Source organism: Dermacentor albipictus, chromosome 1 (genome assembly GCF_038994185.2).
Source record: "Dermacentor albipictus isolate Rhodes 1998 colony chromosome 1, USDA_Dalb.pri_finalv2, whole genome shotgun sequence".
NCBI lineage: Eukaryota > Metazoa > Arthropoda > Arachnida > Ixodida > Ixodidae > Dermacentor > Dermacentor albipictus.
In genome coordinates, this window is record NC_091821.1 from 406,352,662 (window position 1) to 406,373,129 (window position 20,468).

Sequence of the window (20,468 nt, forward strand, 5' to 3'; positions counted from 1 at the left end):
GCAGCTCGGAAGTCAAACAAAGAAGACCGCTGCGTCCCCATTCCTCTCTCAAGGACCAACGCTGCGAGACAACTTCGCATTCTTGCACGCACGCTCTCCTTAGCAAAGTGCAGTACCGCACGTACAAGGCGCACCTGACTGCACAGACTAAACCCTTCACTGCTACTCAGACCTCCGGCCGGATTGCACCGACGCGAAGCGTCTCTTCTGTGTCGGTTGTGGCTGGGAGTTACCATCACGAAAGCTTACTCAGCACTAACTGGAATGGCTGATGCATGTTATGTTTGCGGATGCGAGGACAACATTGACCACTTATTGTGCCACTGTCCTCAATTTAAAGGACAAAGACATTGTCCAACACATTGAAGAAACTAGATGATCGCCCCCTGAATGAAGAGACAGTACTAGAGCACCGGTCCCCACCGATCATCGGCTCAGAAGGCACTTTTGTGCTTTCTGAGAACGTCTGGTTTGCACGAGTGGCTTTGACTTAAGTACTGTCATTGCACGTCTCTACACCCTCTCTCTTTTCTCTTTCTTCCCCTCCTCCCTTCCCCAGTGTAGGGTAACCAACCAGACTCTTGACCAGTTAACATCCCTGCATTCCTTATATACTCTCTCTCTCTCTCTCTCTCAGTGTCGTGAAATGCGGCCAAGGCGGCCGCATTTCGATGGGGGCGAAATGCAAAAACACCCGTGTACTTAAATTTAGGTGCACGTTGAAAAACTCCAGATGGTCAAAATTAATGCGGAGTCCGCCACTACAGCGTGCCTCACAATCAGATCGTGGTTTTGGTACGTAAAACCCCATAATTTAATTTTAATTTTTTTAGTACATGATGAGAGATGAAATCGAGTGATAGAACACACATGCATGCACAAAACCTACTAGCACGCGAACTCAAGATAGTTCACGGAGTCCTACTGAGGCCTGTACCCAAAAGGAATCTTCAGAGAGCGTTATAGCAGTGCGAAACGCTAAGGCGGCACATCGCCACGTCCCAATAACGTCCCGCAGCCGCAAGAGCTGTCGTGGCGCTTGCTTAAAGTGTTCTTAAGACAGCCTTTGAGGTTGCAAAGCACGCATGCCAAACATTCTATTGTTCCCGTTTCTCTGTTGACATCACGCAGAGTTGCTCACGATGCACGTCAATAATCTTTCATTGTTCTTTTCATTATTCTTTATTCTAGTTTAGTAAGGAGGTGGGCTTGCAGTGTGGTGGTGAAATCATGCTACACCTTCTCGAAAGTTCTTGTCACTCGTGAGCGTTATTTAGCATCGATTAAACAAGCTGAGGTAAAGTTTGCTGTCTCAGTGTGTTCACTGTATTTATAAGCATATGATCCTCGCCGACCAGAATGTGTGTGGGAGGGGCTGCTGCGGTGCTGGAGTGGGGCATTTTTGTTGCGTATTCATGATTCTTCTTGTCATGGCGCACTTGTCCCTTGGTGCACCAAATTTATGAGTGGTACTTCCATATAGTGGCTATCTCGTAAGTCTATTTTGATAAAGCAAAGTCGTGTGTCCTTATAAACGATAGATATTGCATTTCTTCGTGCGTTATACCTTCACAACTTGTCAGAAAAAAAAGGAAAAACGACTCGCTTGTGACGTCGTATGCGTCCTCAAAAGGAGGAATGAGTTGTCTTTTTGCGTTTGTTCGCTCCTGGTAGATTTCTCTAAACCAGAAAACCAGAGAGGCCGGGGTTATAGGTTCAAGTCTGTAATTTATTATAATGTTTACCAAGCGAAAAACCTTTAGCTCCTCGTTTCTTTTTTTCTTCTTGTCTCGCGTACGCATTGTCTTGAGACAGCGTCAATATGACCGACACGTAGCCACGCTCAAAGCGCCGCGCAGCACCTTCCTTTTCGTGACCGTCATATAAATGAGGTTGTTTTTCGCGCAGCGCTTGAGCACGATCTGTAGTAAACAGACGTATCTTGAATTGTACTCCCGTGGGCTACCGTGGTGTCAAGATCCGCGCGGGCATTTACGCTGATTGAGGAGTTTATTTGTTTTGTTGTTTTTTTTATTTTTTCTACGTCAGTTCACCGCACGATGTAGAAGGCGTATAAAAAAAAGTAGAATGAAAAAAAATGAGGGCGAGAACTCCAGTTTATGAATGAAGTGCGAGAGGGAGGACTGAGCACTTGCACAACGCTGTATTAATGTACTTTGAAGTAATGTGCGCGTTTATGCGCGCCTTTTTAAGGTTCGGAGTTATATACGTAGTCTTAGGATGCGCATCAATTTTTGTTCACGCTGTGCCTGCTGCTCCTATGTCTTGCAGAAAGCAAGAGTATTTATAAACAACATCACAATACATCAATGAAAATTAGGCAGTGGACAGTTTAATGACCGAATGCCTTTGTTTCATTATTTTGCGTCATCTGTATATCAATGCTATCTTAGTTCTGACAACTTAGCTCATGTATTATTTGGGACTAAGAACATCCATTTGTGCTTTAAGTGCCACCCAGTCACTTCTCTGATGTGTAATAGCCTCATGGGCGCCACTTTTTCCGCCGCAGCATCTGCGACGGAAAACCGAAATCCCGCATCGTAACGACTCCGCTCCACAACGTCACGTTCGCCATTCCGCACAACACACAAGACTGCGACGCCAGCTCACTATATATAGCGACCATCAGAGGTCACGAGCGCCCATACACGGTCTTCCTGCTGCGACAAACTGCGAGCGCGCGATAGGCACGAATGTGTATTCTACTTGGTCGTTTCGTGGCTGCGGTTATATGTCTATATAGCAAGTGTCCCCTAGATATCATGCACGCCCATGCGTTTTTGTTCTTGCACTACGCACCGGTTGCCGCAGCCGGAGCACTATGTTCTTCCATAGCACTAGCTTGAGCTGTGAGCAAGCTCCCATGGCATGTGGGGCGTTGCGGGAGTCAGCGCCGTCTTGGCTGGCGGCGCTCGAACCGGCGACGAACCTGCGGGCGGAGAACAACGCACACACAGTAGTTAGCAAACAGCTGCGTGGTGGGGGCGGAATCAACGCACACGATACAAATACTGCGAGCGGGCGAACGAGTCTCCTGGATATCCGGATGAAGAAATAAAGTGACGTGTAATGAAACTACTCACGGGCGAACAGGCCCGCCAGGAAGCTTTTGATTTCGGTCCCGCAGTTCCGGACACGAAACGGGTGCGTTTCGCGGTTTAATTTCCCCGGGGGTTGGCCGAGCTCAGCTTTATTGAGTTGCGAACGTTTCCAAGGAATAACACGCTCGCACAACTTTCTCTCTCTCTCGGAGGGAAAGGTCACGGGACCCCAGCCTGAGCGCACTTGCTCGCGTAGGGCACACATAGGGCACTTGCTTGCATAGAGCCACATAGGGGACGTGCTTGCATAGGGCCACAAAAGCCCTATCGCGCTTCTCGAAGGCGACTCGGGACTGAAGTATGCGCACGCTTCTGTGACTGCCAGCGAACGCACCCATGCGAGTGTATTCACGCTGACTGCCTTCTTTATTATTTTTTTCTTACGTATACAGTTTCTAATCAATCTTCTCCCATTACCCAAGTGTAAATAAAATATTCAACCGGGCACGGTGATTATAATGATGCTGCTGCTACTGATAATGATGATTCTTTGTACGGCCTTGGGTTAACTACCCTCTATTTCCTTCTTCTTCGTCTATCTCTCTTCGATGCGAAATGTTGGTATGAAGTCACCGAGCGTAAGTGAACAGTCTGCTTTTTTTCTTTATAAGTTCGTGTAATCGTTCGCTCTGTATACGAGGTATACCTGCTGGTCTTCTCGGTCCGGACGAGTGGAGTATAATTATGAAAGATATGTAGTCCGTTTGAAAAGGGGAAAAAAGAGAAAGAAAGAAAGACGAGAAAAGAAAAATCCGGCTCGCAGTTCACAAAGTCTTGCAAAAACGGGATGCTCAGACATACTAAAATATGCACCAGTATGTTTTTGCGATAGAAACAGAGTTGTAAACATTCAACGCTTACGGCGGCGTCCCTACGAACCCACAGCTGCGCATAAAGTACAACGACACGCATATCATTGGTTTCTTAAGATATACCAACAACATTTCTTTCTTATACCTCTCTCTCTCTCTCTCTCTCTCACTCTCTGTTCTTGCGAGGCTGCTTCACATTTGAATTTATGTTTACCACATCATTATCAGCCTCAGTCCTGTTTCTTTAAAGATGCTGACAAGGACATGGCGGGGCACGGCGAATGAAACAATAAATCGAGAATGCATCCTTACTCGAGAGATTCAGGAAAGCTTGCTGGCGCCGCGGATCTGCATGAGCAGTTTTCATTGCATGCGCTTATTAAAAAACAATGAAAACCACCTTCGCTTCACGTTATGTGCGTGTTCGAAAGTGATGACCGTTACACGCGACCAGAAAATCATACCCGGTGGTGTACTTTGATTATATCAAATGTTACATGACATCAGCTTGGTACTTCACAAGCTTAAGTATAGAGCTCGAATATTTTTCAGGAAACGATGGAATCCTGTGAAAAGGGAAATGGGATCCTCTAAGGGAAATAATTACAGGCTCGGGCTCTGCCGGCACTTACGCCGCGACTTCCTTAACTGTAAGCAAAGTTCGCCTTTCGTCGTTCAGCGATGCACGTGTAGCATGCTAGACCTCCAACGACGGCAGGAGTGTGAGCACGTTGGCGATGCAGTCCGAGTAGGGGACACAATGGCAACGCAAATGCCGGCATTTCGCGAGGGTCCCGCTAAGCAACAGCGAGCCCACGCGCACTACGCACGTGCACAGGCACAGGATGCGCAGAGACACATCAGCAGCCTTCCGCTGGGTCGTATCCCGTGAACGTTACTCGTTCACGGAACACTCGTGAATTTTAATTATTGCCACAGGAACTTGGAATCGGCTGCAGCGTGCGCACCCCATAAAGTCCAAAAGCCGGAAAGGGGGGGGGGGGGAGGGGGGGTCCTCGAGGTCGTGCACTCGTGGAAAACAGTCGCCACATGCTTTGATTTAGCCGCACCGAGCCGCTCCGGCTGTCGGTAGGGAGCTCAGACACACAAATATGTGCCTGCAATTAAAATTTTACGCTTCACCTTTCTTACAAATACGGCTGAGAATTTGTTTACTTCAGCTCTTAATGACCCGCGATCACTGCCCTGCGCTATGTGCTACCAGTTGCCGCAAAAGTTCACAAACCGAAAAGCTCGCCCGGGATAACTTAACCGGTTCATTCATATTCTTTTCTTTCTCGTGCTTCGTCATTGGTATGTAGCTGCACTCCGTCTACACTATCACGAAGATAAGCTGGTCTTTGGCGGTGTATAATGATAAATAAACAAAATCGAGCGAAAGCAATCAAACATCATGTGTCGATTGGCATTAACCACAATGTCATGTGCGAGTGCTCATCACCTCCCGGCCTGGCTCGAACCTTGGTTCTGCGAGGACGATCGCCGGTTTCCGTATCTCAAGTGGACTTTGTTGAAGTCACCTCCAGGGTGCCGGAACACCGATTCATTTCATTTTAAACTCCCTGTATATGCTCAGGAACACTGATTAATTTCGGAGCCACTTTGCAATAACCCAGACGCATGCGTTGCTATTACTGCACACTTGTGCCGTCCTTTTCTCGGCTGATTAACGATGAAGGCACACAGTACATCACTGTAGCACTTTCTACGACGTTCATGAGTTGAAGTGATGCCTGCCTGCTTTGGTTTAGGAGAACAATGAATAGAAGATACTCCTCACCCTGCCACGAGCTGCGGTCTGAAATCGCGTTACGGTGCTGAGAAATTTTTCTCCTGAAAAACATGAATCACAAATTACAGCTCGGTTTCACTATTTGAATGGAGTCATGATAGTTAATTGTTGCGGCCGCCAGAGGGCTGCGGTGGCCGTCTCGTGTTTAGTATAGAAAGCTCGTAGTTCAGAGGACTGTTAACCAGAGTAAACTAAAATAGCGATCGTATCACACGTTCTTAGCGCTTCGTGTCATCTGCTGCGTGTTTAACTGCAAGACCAAGACAGTAGGGACTGAGTAGTCCAGAATGGAGAGAAGACTCCGAGATAAACGACGAAAAATTTTCCGTGCGACAGATGCATGTGCCTAAACGTCAAATGGCATACAAGTGGCGACAAAGCTACGTTAGCTGACAGCTCGCAGTTTTTATTATAACGCATCTTTGAGACTCAAGAAAGACGTCGTACGTGAGGAAGGGAAGTCTCATGCCATTTTTTCTAAGGGTTAAGATAACAAAGATGCTTTTCTTATTCACGTTATTTTAGCCCAGTAGCACATTCGGCATGCACCAACTTGTCCTTCAGGGCATAATATTGTGAATGCTTACAGGGCGTGCATTCTGCGCTGGTCAAAGCCCTGAAATAGCATCAAAATGAATAAAACAAGTGCATGCATACGCCTTGTTGTCGTTTCTTTAACATTCCAAAGTTATAAGCGTGGAGGGACGCTGAATGCATTCAAACCAGCGGAATCTTTACATACGTGAGTAACAGGAGAAAACAATATTTGCATAAGAAGATGGAAGGTTTGCACGCTGCTCAGCGTTATGCGCTGTATAGAACAACGCTCAAGCTTGTAAATCTGTTGGCATACAGCAACTCTGCCTGATGTCACCACATTTATTCAGTAGTGAGGAGGCAATCCTCAGGACAGCAAGCCCTCATTTTAGCTTCTCTCCACCACAAGTAACAACAAAGCTGACAACGCCCGTCGTGTGACGTGGAGACTAGACAAGTACGTAGTCGAGTTCAACGCGTTGAGACCGGATGTTATCGCTGCACCCGCCGTGCAGCGTTTTATCCATCGCCTAGTCACTGAACTGAACTAATATTTAGTGCATTGCCCTTCGCACCACGGTGCTTTTCCTTTTACAAAAGATAAAATATATATTCCCGCGACGATTCGGAGAACCTTGCCGACCAACTTGTCGCAAAGCATCTCACATTACACGGGTTGTCTTATGGGATGAACAAGACGACCAGGGAAAATAATGTTATACAGTGACTAGAAAACAAGAAATTATAAAGTGACTAGGAAAAAAGAATGCTACACAGTGAACTCGAACCGAAAACAGTGAAAGCTTCTGGAGGCATTATGATTGCCCTGCGCGCTTCAAAACGTTTCAGACAAATATTACAAACAACACGCCGCCCGCAACAAACACGCTCACAGATATATACACAAAGAACTTCGTGCACTTAAGCAGTACTCAAGGGGTGGCTCCGGTCAATCGTGACGGTGCTTTTAGCGTTGGTGAAAGTGGCAAAAGAAAATAATAAAAAACAGCGCTCACGAACTAAATGCTATGTGGATCCAGCCCACGATTCCCGCGCTAACTCGTGAGCCCTTGCAAGCTTACGCACGTGGAATGACTTTGCTTACGTGATCTCTCAGTCACGTCAACAAAGGCGGCATACCGTATCGCCAACATGGCGACGCAGGCATTGTCAGTATCCGCCGTGGTTGCTTAGTGGCTTTAGCGTTGCGCTGCTAAGCACGAGGACGCGGGATCGAAACTACGCCGCGGCGGCCGCATTTCGATGTAATTGAAATTCAAAGACGCCTGTGTAACCTGCAATGGGTGGTCCAAGTTAATTCGGAGTACCCCGCTGCGACGTCCTTCATGATGAAATCGTGGTTTTGGCATGTAAAACCCTAGAACTTAATTTTCTTTAGCATTTTCAATGCGCGAGCATTTCTGGTCATTTTTCGTGTTGTTATGGCTATTACGTAAAGGAGTAGGCGTCGCCATTATAAAAACGATAATCAAAGAAAACTGACAGATGCAGAGAAGCGGATATGTTTCTCTTCCTTTCATTGCTTTTAAAAATTATGACACTATTAGTAGTTTGGCTACTAGAGAACCTGGTGCCTCAGAATCATAACCAAAAAGGAAAGAAAAAAAAACAGAAAAAGAAACAAAGAGCGCTGAACGAGAGCACAATAGAAACACAAAATAGAGAGGACCAAGACCTTTCGCAATTGCTTACGGTAAAAGAAACTCACAGTCCACACTAAGAGCTGGACATAAAGTTGCAAGTACGTACATATCATTCGTAAAGGAGAGTCAGCACATGACCTGTGACAACCGTGAGCTGTGTCTACCCATACGCTGAAATAGTTCAGTTCGCAGCAAAGTGCATGAAGATTCACCGACGCCGAATCATGGAAATAACTTGAGATGAAGAAAAGATCGCACCAAATCACATGAAATGTAACTGACACAAGAAAATCACCATGACGTATACAGTACGATAAAGATCACGTCACATAATGTATAGAACCCTAATCACAAAGAACTAAACAGGTAGCCGTTAAAAAGAACATTATGCAAGTATGTGGCAGTGTACCCTTCGTTTATGCGGACAGGATCAGGGTCCGACCAATATCTTTCCTGTGAGAGACCTATAAGGGACTTCTTTCTAAAACGCCAAGACGGCGACGAAGTGTCTCCCGATGTTTGTCAAACTGTGGGCATTCGAAGAGGATGTGCTCTACAGAAGGCGTCCAGGATGCTACAATGTATGGAGTGTCCGAAGAGTGCATTTCACGTGTCAGGTATTGTCACTTAGTAGTGTCGGTGAAGAAAGCGACAAAACTGGGTATGACGAAACTAGTGTTTTATTGGGCGAACTTGTGCCCTCAGAAAACAGGTTACAATTAAAGAACAGCGACAGCGGCGAACACAGTCAACGATCGCCAAAAATCTGATCTGCCGGTCAAGTACGTCGGCTTTTATACACGAGCCATCGAACGTTCCAGAGCGATCGCTGGTGCCCACGCGTCTTCCAGAAAGTTCTACACCGTTCGCGTCGCGCATACATGCAATCAGATTACATTAGATTGGATGACAACAGACAGCGGATAGAAGCATACATAACATTCCAGAAACTTCCGATACATGCAGGCGCGTCCCGCTCTGAGCGACATTTGTTAGACGGTGAAAAGCGCTCACCCGAAAAAGATAAACAAGTCCACGTGTCAGTATAATAGAAGGCGAGGAGTGGACGGCACTTCAATACGTTGACGATGCAAGAGTGTGTCTAGAGCCCATTCGTTCTATCTTGGTGCTTGGTGAGAAGTGTAACAAAAGAAACAATTTCGTTTACTCCTCGAACCACATGGTCTTTGGATAATTTATGCCTCAGTCTTTGAAGTGCTGCTTCGGCGTCGGATACAGCAAGCGCTATATGGGGGTAAGTTCATTCAATGTATGCGCTGTAGCAGTCATTTTGGTACTGCGAACGCATCCGACGACCGGTGCGAGGCGAGGGTCAATATTTTCTTAATAATATAGCGTTACCTAAGTGTCTTTACCGCTACTCTGGAGAAACGGATGCCTCTATTAAGCACTCACTGAGCTCAAAAAACGTGGCAGGTCCAGGTCACTGCTGCTGCGCGTTTCGACGAAAACAAAACCAACGTGAATGATTTCACTAGATCCCTCGGAGAACTGCAAGTGCGCGTTGACTCGAGGTACTCGCTTAACAAATTCAGCATTTTGTGTACGCAACGAGCATGGCTAAAACTCCGCATATAGCAATGCTCAACCTCGTGCCGCTCTTTTGTGCTCTATGTATAAAACACATCCGCCACGTCTGGGAGTGAACCACGCGTGCTTTCTTGATAGGTGGGCCGCCACAACGACTGCCTCAACGCTCCCGGCAGCAGAGGTAAACGCGAGGTCATTATACATTATCTGTCTACCTTTAAAAAGAGCAGTCGGATGTTTACAGTCGCGGTAGACGCGCCGGTTGTCAGCGTTTGACCCTGAGGGCCACATGGAACGGCAGCAGCTGCGCGTGTGCACGTCGACCTGGAACTGCGAGCTTTGCTGTCGACGCCGCAGAAAAACTGTGCAGCCAAGTGCGCACATGTGCTTCCGCAGTGTCATGCGAATGGTGCGGCCCAGTTTTCAGTATTTGCAACGATAGCTTGCTTAATTATTTTTACGTACAGAGTCGTCCGTGCCACGTGGGTCATCGAAATGCATCACTTCCTTATTATGGGCAAAACGAGAACAAGGTAAAAGCTGGGGCTCCCGCTTTTGCCTTGTTCTCGTTTGGTCATCGTCGTGAATTACCGTCTCCCGCCTTCCCAGTGTTTTCCCGTCATTTCCTTATGTCATTTGAGGAAGTTATGCATTTTGCAATAAATTGTTGCAGAAAAGTTGGCGCTGGAAAATTGTGTTGGCATCTAGTGCAAGCAAACTTTACTAAGCGAATTTACGTCTACTTTGAAGACTTTCGGGAAAAACCATCTGGTTAGCCTAGCGCATCAACGTCGGTGCTCTTGAGTATACCGAGGCGGTGCCTCGTCTAGGTAAATAAATAAATACTAATTTGTTTAAACCCCTCGATTCATGACTCTGGAGGATGAGGTCAATTCAGGCCTTCACCATCACTCACGAGGCAGCTCGGAGACTCGACAAAGAAGTTGTCATATTTGCTTCTAAGTCTATTACGGCACTTACGAAAATCAAGCACATCAAAGGTCACAAAATCAGGCGACGTGTAAATTTCAGTGACTCCACCGTTCTCTAAAATCAACATGTTGTGGCAGAAAGACACCAACAGCAAGAATCGGCGCATCGCGCGAAAGAGTTTATATACGTCAAGTCGCCGAATCGAGCTTGTGAAATACAGCTGCGTTGGACCCCCCCTTCCCCCCCTCCTAAAGAAAAGTCGTTTAGGCATTCGCGGACAGTTAACGGGCGTCCTTAAATAACTATCTGTCACCGAGCTTTGTCTCCTGAACCAGGACCATAAAAAGACACTTCTCATGCAACATCCAGATATACTGTCAATCTTACTGTGATAACGAAGCTCTAACATCCCTCCTCAAAGACAGCTTCGAGTGCCTATACGTATATAAACGCGTCAGGTGTATCACATTTATCACCAATTATTTTTGTCTCAAGTTGCAGCGAACATGCCCTTGGGTACGTCATAACTACGACCGCCGCTTCACAAACGAAAAGAACGAAATATGCTTTACCATCTATCTCGACCCACAAATACAGAGTGCCAGCTAGCAGCTCCACGCGAGCCCTTCGATATCGCCCAGTATCAGAAAACACGCGCGGGTTGGGCTAAGATCTTTTGAAGACTGCACGCGCACCTTGAGTCGCGTGCCGCCGAACGTTTGGTACATGTATTGAAGGTAAGCATATTTCATGTCAGCCCAAAGGGGCCGACTAGTAAGAACAAACGAGCGAGAAAGTCCCTATAGTGGGACTGCTTTCTTGATCTCCGAAAGTCTGACCCGAATGGTAGCGCAGTGTCACGTAGGTAGTGACACACCACACCTCGAAGTAAGGCCACACTAAGCTGTACGGCTGCCGATGAAACTCTTCAGGCATTGAGTAAGTAATTATTGCCGGCGGCGTCAGCTCCCGCTTTGCGTAATCGCTCTTCTGTTGTGGACAGCCATTCTATCGACCCGTTACAGAATCGTCGAGTAGCATTGAGATTTATTTCTGCACGTGTAAAGCCCTGCATGAGCGATGAGCTACGATCGACTATTCTGTCCATGACCTTCCTGGCAGCTGCTTCTATGTTCGGAGTTGAGAGAAAAAGAAAAAAAAAACTGGCTCAAATTGATGCGGCCCCTTGATTTACGGCGTGCAGCCACATTTTTCTTGGCCAGCGCAAACACCATATTTCTCAGATTCCCATCGTGAATCAGACGCCGTATGGTTCCAAGGGTCGCCAATGTGCTGAATAATCAGAAAACGCGCTAGTAGAGCAAATAAATAAAAAAAGAAAGAAAAAGTGAACTAAAGTTATCAAGTGCGCACTTGTGGACTCAGTCGCGCACCAGGGTGGCCGCTCTCTTCCGAGTTCTGTCTTTCTTTCTTTGTTTTCCCCCTCTTTTTTTCAGACAGCTGTTCGCATTGCAAACAGACAGGACTTTCAGAGCCTTCACGGTGAAGGCCATGGCAACGCTGGTACTCGCACTTCGCGGAAACACCGACTCACGCTATCATCAGCATTTCAAAGCAATCCCAGCATGATTACTCCGTGGTCATTGCGACATTATACAGGCAACGGAGCAACAAGCAAGGCAAATGCAATGGACATGTGCGGTGTTTGGTCGCGCTTACGCGGTGAACTTGAAATTGATCATGTCCGGCTCCGAGAGAGTCGAGACAGCCGTTCTTGCACAGCGCGTCCGCCGTGAGGTTGTAGAATATCACAGGTTTAAGGTATCGTACGTTGGTGTATGCAGTTGGCTCATAACCTCGTGCAGGGTAGCCAACTGGAAGTACCTCTTGTTAACCTCCCCGCTTTTCTATGCTTCATTTTCTCTCTCTCTCTCTCTCTCTCTCTCTTGAAGTCAGTAAGTGCTAAGCAAGCCAAATAACATGGGAAGCTAATCACTCCGATGTATGCAATTATCTTAACGAATCTTCACTCGTATATTATCGCATACAAATACGTCGGTGTTCTTATGTGACGTAACCTGTCTTGAAATGGAAGAAATGAAAATTTTCTCCAATGACAAAAACTTGACTCTTTATTTTCTTTCTCTCAATTTCCTTCTTGCCCTCCACATTGTTAAGTATACTCATGCATAAAAACCTTTGTTCACCCCAAAACTTGAATGCGCCTCTTCCGTTTGGGACTCTAATAGCCGACCTAGAGTTACTGTATATGCTACCGCGTGGTAGCATATACAGTAACTCTAAGCCGACCCTCTGTCACTAACACAATACAATTAGTTCAGAATCGGTCCTTGAGCTTGATACGTTGCAACTACGCCGGTCTAGCCAGCGTTTCTTATGAAGTAAGCGCTAAAACTTCACGATCTTTCCATTAGAAGCGGAATTTCTCGCTTATGCATCTTTTATAGCACCATTTATCCAAACAGTCTAAAACGTATTCCCCGTTTACGGCAGCGGCTCATGCATTCCGAGGCAAGCTCACCAATTAAAAGTTGGCCGACCACACTTTAAAATCCAGCGGTGTTTCACTTCGTTTGTACCTGTAACAAGCTGTCACGGTCACCACCGCCGATCCTTGAAGATTCAAGTTTGCATTATTTGGTGTTTCTTCTTGAAGCCTTTTTAGAGATAGAGCCTGAATTCACAATCGTTTTTTGCGCGTAAGAAATGCTTTATCGTTAGCCAGCCAACCGTGCACGCTAATGTCACGTCTGCCATTACGGTCACCCTGCGCCTGATCTATAAGTAGCATTCTAGCTGTACCGCGAATTCCTTCAGGTCCCGTATTTGCAAAAAGCGCTTGAGCTTAGAGTGTTCGCAAGAGGAAATGCGTCAGCCAGTCCTTGAAACATTATTAGCGAAGGCAGCCGACCGATAAAAACAGCGCATAGGACCGAAAAGCTTCGTAAACTTGAACCCAGATTACAATGTCTCGAAGCGAGCGGGAACAGTCGGCTCCAGTCCCTGACCTGAAGTGATGGACATTCATAGAGCTTGCCTCTACAGTCTACCAACTGACTCTTGGACGCCTTAAATGCAGCGCAGGTGAAGGGCAAACTTCTCCCACAGTGGAAGCACTCGACGGTGACACCGATCCCGGCTAGCCAGAAATAAAACCAAGGTGAACAAACCAGCAAGTGGCTACCATCGTATCGGCGTCACCTGGGTCATTTTGTTCTTGAGCAGGTAAGGCCATGCCATTTGCGTTAAGCTCCTAGGATTTCGCGCAACAGAACAGCCTTACGGAAACAATTCGTGTAGCATCGCGCTGAGCATGCGTAATTGGAAACAAATTGGCTCGGGCTGGACCATTAGGCTGTCTCTGGCTACTATAAAGGCAAGTTATGTGCATGTCCGCCATTTCAGGTCAGGGACTGTATAGCGGAAGGTTGCCGCTAGCGTTAAGACATCGTAATCTGAACCGGTGTTCACGGTAGAGTTAGCATGCAGTTGGAACTGGCGCAGGGTAACCGTGATCGTGGGCGTGATATTAGCGAGGGCGGCTGGCCACTCTTAACCAGGGTAAAAAAAAAAAATCAACTAGACATCGCAACAAGGACGTACTTTTTCAGCCGTCTCTCCATACACTATAGCCTTCGTGACGCTAAGTCATGCGTATAGTGCTTCGATTCTTCATCTTATGTGGCATACAGGCACACATTAGCATACGCCCGTGCACGGTACGTATTCTGGAACGAAAGTTAGGATTACGCATACGAAAGGTTCCGGCGAATGCTATGGCCTGGTAAACGAAATAAATTTTTCACACGCCCTTATTATTATTATTATTATTATTATTATTATTATTATTATTATTATTATTATTATTATTATTTGTACGGTGCTACTGAGCTTTCCAATCACCCGTCCCTGGATTCAAGTCTATCGGTCTCATAGGAACTTGTCTTCAAGAGCATCAAACGCTTAAAACCGTCTTTTTCATGTGGTCCTGATGACATTCCACCTGCTTTGCTTGAGACGTACGGGTCCTTGCTTGTTCCAGTGCTTACTTATATTTTTAATTCTGCTTTAAAAACGAACACATTCGCAAAGGCTTGGAAAACAGCGCGGGTCGTTCCCGTCTTTAAGTCGGGCGTAAAAGCTGATGCGAGTAACTGCGGGCCTATTTCTCTCCTGTGCGCAGCATCTAAATTATCCGAGTTAACTCTGCACTGAATAAGTTAATCCCCTATTGAAAATACTACCAACCCTTAGCAGAATGGATTCATATCGGGACGATGTACAACTGCCAACCTCGTCAGCTTCATGATGCATGCCTCTCAAGCCGTGTGTAAGAAAGGACAGCTGGGTGTCATTTATTTTTACCTCAGTAAGGCACTTGAAATCTTATGCCACAAAATACCCTTTCAAAACTTGACACAACCTAATGTGCATCACTCTGCCACAGCGCTGATAATTGGTCAGTCGTCAGAACTGCCACAGTGAAATTGGTCAGTCGTCAGAACTTCATGCGGTAACAATTGGAGTTCAACAAGTGTCTGTCTCGGGCCCTCTTCTTTTCTCGCTGTTTATTAACGACGTTTCGGCAGGCATTAAAAACTTTTCAATTTTGTTATATGCTGATGACGCGAAACTTTTCAAAGCGTTAAAAAAATTTAATGGCTGTGCCGCTCTTCAGGTGGACATTGCAAATTTTGCGTCACGGTGCGCTGAAAACAAGATGGTCATAGATGCATCAAAGCGAGAGTGGTAAGCTTCGTGCGGAAGACCAGCATGACTTTATTTCCCTATAGCGTTAAAGACGTTCTCCTGCCCAGAGCTCAGGGAACGAACTTGGAGTGTAGCTCTCCGAGTTTCTCACCAAATGCTCAACAGACGAGGCAGCGTGCACTTCGAACGCTCGGCACAGTATGTCGGCTGACTATAGACTGCAAACAGCCTGTGCCATTTATAACTTTATTTAAGAGCGTGTGCCTTCCTGTTCTTGAGTACGCCTCCGTGGTTTGGGGCGGCGGTTGTAGGTCAATTTGTGAACTTCTCGAAAATGTGCAACGAAAGTTCACAACTATATTTAAACATCGATTCTGTCAAAATCCTTCCATCTCCATATAGCTAACACAGACACTCACGTTACCTACCCTCACCTGTAGACGCAACAAATCGGTTGTTCTTTTTCTTCACAAATTAATACATGGGAAAATATGCTGCCTCGCACTTGCTTTCTAACGTGCGCTTTTACATTCAGCAGGAAGGCACAAGGAAACAGCGCGCCTTTCAGCCTTCAGATTTTTGTGACCCTCTATCTAGAGTGCAGGCGTCATATAACACCCATTTAGAGTGCCTGGATATCTTCATGCCTAATTTTAATGTTTTCCTGAAAGCAGTTGCAGAGGAATTTCAATAATTGAACAAAAACTCTCATATCTGCTGTGTGTTCCGTAATTCTGTAATCCTTTCTTCCGTTTCTCCACTTTTGCTTTGTATTCTCTTCGTGTACACATTTTATGCTCTGTTCAAACCTGTATTCGCGAAATTATTATTCTTTTTGTTTTTTTATGTGTGCTCGCGTGTATATATGTGTGTATGTGTGTGTGAGTTTGCATTGTTCTTCCTGTGCATTGTTTTCCCGAATGTGCCAGCACCAAGACCCTCGAGGTTGTTCCTGGGCACTTTAATGAACAGCTTTGATTATTATTATTATTATTATTATTATTATTATTATTATTATTATTATTATTATTATTATTATTATTATTATTATTATTATTATTGCTATTGCTGTTGTTAATTTCGAGACGCAGACGTTAAGGGAGCTCACGATAGCTCGACAAAAAAAAATGAAAAAAAAAATCAAATCCCTGTTGGTCCGCTGCCGTGTTATTGACGACGTTGTGGTACCTTTACCGCCGCCGTTACCCGATCGCCGCGAGCACCCAAGATGCGGAACAGGATATTACATACAGTGCAGCGTTACAGTGGGGCTCTCGTTTTCTCGTTTGTATTTGTTTTTTGTTTGTTTGTTTTTTTTCTCGCTAGCGCGTCGCGTTGCGCTTGGTTTGTTCCGTCCACAGCGATCGGAGCGACGGCGGGGAACTTCCCTCGGCATTTCCGCCTCGCGTCGTAAGAGGAGCGCAATCAGCGGATATTTGGATCCAGGTTAAGGACAAGGGTGCGGGCGGCACCCAAACTGGACCTCGATCGCTGCGGAGCGCGCATGCGCGGGCGAGGGAGCCGCCGAGAGGTTAATTAAAATAAAAGGGTTTCTAGGTTGAGTCGCGCGAGCATCTCGCTCGCTTCGTCAACCCGCCGCAACTCTTTTTATTTATTTTTTTTTTCGCTCTCGAGTACACAGAAAGGGGAGCTTTCCGCTCCGCCGAGATTAAATCGGCGATGAAGCGAGCCGCCCGGCGCGTTACCCGAATCGCGTTGTTGCTGCGCTGGCGACCTTGTCTCGCTTTTCACTTTTTTTGCGGGCAAGGTAAGGTCGGGGCCTCGACGCAGTATCGCCGCCGGGGCTGTTACGCCTCGCGCTGCGTCAACTCGATCCCGGATTGTCGCCACGTTGCGCAAGCCCTTCTCTTGTACGCCTTCGAATGTTCTCTCGCGAGATCTCTATAGAACTTGCTACACGGTGAAGAGAAGAAGAAAGAAACAAAACAAAGAAAGAAGGTGGTCATTGGTCAGAGCTCCTGCGTATACTATTCGGAATATGATATTTATATGCGAATGTTTGATAGCCGCGTTTAATTATGTGGGTGCATTCTCTGCTTTGAATGAAGATTCCTGTAAAGTAGGTCGCGCTCCGCGAAGGTCGCACCACGTACACCGTACTATACGGCGCAAGGTCGGCTCTGCAGTATATACGAAAAAAAAAAAAACGTGCATGCAAGAACGGATGCCGCGTAGGCTTACTTTCGTGACACACACGTTGGCTGGAATGGGTCTTAGGTTCTTTTTATCGCGTTCATCGAACTAGGTGACAGCAGCGTTGGCGTGCTGGAAATGTAGTGAACAACAGCGCGCCATGAGTTCGGATCGACGACGTCGTTGCCTGCCAGTGGTTATCCGGACAAAAGGACTTGTCGTAGGAATACCTTCTCGATCGGCCGTGCGCTAGCTTTCTCGAAGCTGTAACTCGTTATAGCGTCGTTCACGACTCTGGTGAGGATGACGTGTAAAGATGCAGGCAAAATGCAAAGACTCTATTTCTATAGCGAGCACGCAACAATTATACGATCAACAATGTGCTCTGCTTGTAGCAGTCAGGACATTGTTTTACGATCAACAATCTACTGCGCTTGTATAGCAGTCAGGACGGCCAACTGCTGGTTACTGAAGAGCCTTTATAACAGCATAAGCGTGTGATAAGTACTGCTCTTACGCTTCCTGATATTACTTATTAAGAATGTATCATATTTCATACATGCATATAGACTATTAGGCTACTCAGTTTCCGCAACGGGCGCGCTGTTGATCATTCTAAACAGAGAGATGGTCTTTAGGCGTAATCACGGCCCCCGAAGTGCCTTATTCTTGTAGGCCCATGCCAGGTTAATTGCAAAGGGGCTGAATGATATCGATGCAGTTTGCAACAGCGAACTCTGATAGCTGCATATCGGGGATAGCTTCTTTTTTTTTTTTGTAATTCGGAGTCATAAGCACACTGCACACTGTAAAGCTCGAGTGATAAGAACACTGCATGCATATCCGACAAACTTCCTTCCACATTACTTATATATAAGGAAGCGCGCCTCGTTACGAAGCAGTTCGTATGCGTCATAAATTGTCCCTTAAAGGACAGGCGCCAGCCAACGCTGATAGCGGCTACTACAAGGTGTTTCACTTAACTTGAACCAATCTTTAGAGTTATGCAAATGTTACGTAGCTGGGCAGAACCAAGGTAATGTTGTTTGCCGTCACTTGGAGATATTCAGATAATATTTTGCATGCCACCTAATTAGATAATTAGTCTTAATTCATTATTCAACTTCTCAATTATTACAGTTAGATGAAAATTGTCAATGGGCAAATTGTAGAGCAAAATGAGAAACTCCCGATACGCTTTTCTGCTACCCAGTACGTGTTACAGAAAGGTGCCTTTTCCGAGCGTGAACGAATCCGGTGAACACACGCAAAGTGTCTTGAGTGTGCAGTCGCGCGGCAATATTGCGGCAAGTCGCGCGGGATTCTTTCAAAACGAACAGATTGCCTACGTTGAGCAGTTTTTCTTATCTAATAGGCTGAGAAGAGGCGAGGAGCCCGTTCAAGTCGAGAGAGTTTCGATGGAGCGGAGCCAGCACAGTGAATGTATATATATAGACAACCGGATGAGGAGGGTGCTGCCGGTGTCTGTGGTTTGTCCGCTTCCACTTAGCTTGCGGTGGCTCTATGGTGGCTCGTTGAAAATCTCGGCGATGTGCAAAGGAAGGTTAAAAATGCCGCTAGAACGGATCCTCAGGAAAGAAGTGTTGGCAGACCGATGTAGCATACGCGTCAAATGGACTCGATAACGTTATATTGCACCGCAAAAATTTCATTATACGCAAATAAATCCATCCTCCCCGGCAGCTCCGAGTAGCCAGTGCCACAGCGATCGGTGGGCAAACATCTTCTATTCCTTTCGGAACGGGGCAGTCTCCGGCTATTCAGAAAAAAAGTGTGTTTTGTTCGGCATATTAATGTGTATTTAATGCGTACACGTCACTTTGATGTGATGAGTTTTCGCGGTTTTGTGACGTCGTGTGACAGACAGGCGAAGTGGGCGCAGCGCCAAAACATTTTACCAATAGCAAATGGTCAATCGACGCCTATTTCGATAATAGCAAAAAAAAAAGTCGAATGATAAACCATTATTTTTCTTTCGTTCGGTCTAATCATGCATAATCACTGTGCACATATGATATCAGATATGGCGTTCTCGCAGTTTTCGTGACGTCACGTGAGAGACAGGCGCAGTGGGGCGGGGACTCGAATATGCTTTGGCCATTTGTGGAGGGCCGATTGCAGAACTGGAATATGAAAGTTTGGAATAGCTTTACATTATAGCGCCCAATGTTTCTACAAATACGGGTCCTGCTGCACAAATTCACTACAACACACTACACACGATCACCAAGCGTGTAGTGTGTTTACTCTTTAGTCACGTCGGTCCCTATTCCCAAACGGTTTATACGCAAGAGCCCTTCGTGGTACACGGTGGTGCGCCACGAATCGTGCGCTATCACCCTGCACCGTTCATGGTGCACAGCCTATCAGTATAGAGGTCACATTGTCAGTAAAGACATTTGGCCAATGGAAGGCAGTTCTTACAACAAACTATTAGAACTGCATCTGGTCCGGCAGTTTCAAATACATAGCGCATACATTTCAACGCGCAACGACTATAGCTCTATGTATTCCTCGCTTTACTCATTCTCTTATCCCCTGCAGTATCCATACCGCAATGTGGTGAACTAGAATACACGCGCTTTCTCTTCCTCATCTCCACCGCCATCAGTCATAATTTCTTGCCTTCCCAGTCCCCATTTCCCAGACCGAAGTAGCAGGCCAGAGTAGGCCGCTTTAAACCTGTCTTCCTTTCTGCATATAAATCAGTGACGCTGCTCTTCGCACCATCGAAGTCGCTGAATCCGCAGAGTAGTTCACGCACGGATTGCAACCAGGTTGCTATCAGCAAGAGTGCGACGCGCTGAAGAAGTTGCAAGTTTCCCCCAGAATCAAGCGAACGACGTTGACCAAGAAGCATTAAAGGGCAACACACGATAGGAGAATCTTTCAGGCCGCGTGTCGGCGCCTGTTTCTCCGCTTGCGCGGGCCGCCGAAGTTCGCCCGGGCGTCGGCGGGTCTGGCGTCCCGCTTACTTGGGGCGCTGCCCGCCGGCCCGCTCATCGTCGCCGGCGTCGCTTGTGCGCGGTGACCGGCGCCGACATATCCGTTTCTGGCAACGATCGACGCCGCAACCGGACCGTGTGTGGCACGAAAAGAAACAGGTCCCCTTCGACGCCGCGTCGCGAGCGTGCCAGGGCCTCTCCCCGGCGAACCTAAAACGAAT

The 20,468-nt window shown here is 46.6% G+C and overlaps 1 protein-coding gene across 2 annotated transcripts in view; it reads right to left on the reverse strand.

The window, feature by feature from the left end:
• Positions 1–20,468, reverse strand: part of LOC135903532 (uncharacterized) — a 195,602-nt gene that overhangs the window by 92,737 nt on the left and 82,397 nt on the right. For both annotated transcript variants that reach the window (XM_065433839.2, XM_065433840.1), the window contains exon 2: positions 2,824–2,953. In XM_065433839.2, coding sequence (XP_065289911.1) covers positions 2,824–2,889 — 66 coding nt within the window. In that variant the 5' untranslated portion in view covers positions 2,890–2,953. The remainder of the gene's footprint in view (positions 1–2,823; positions 2,954–20,468) is intronic.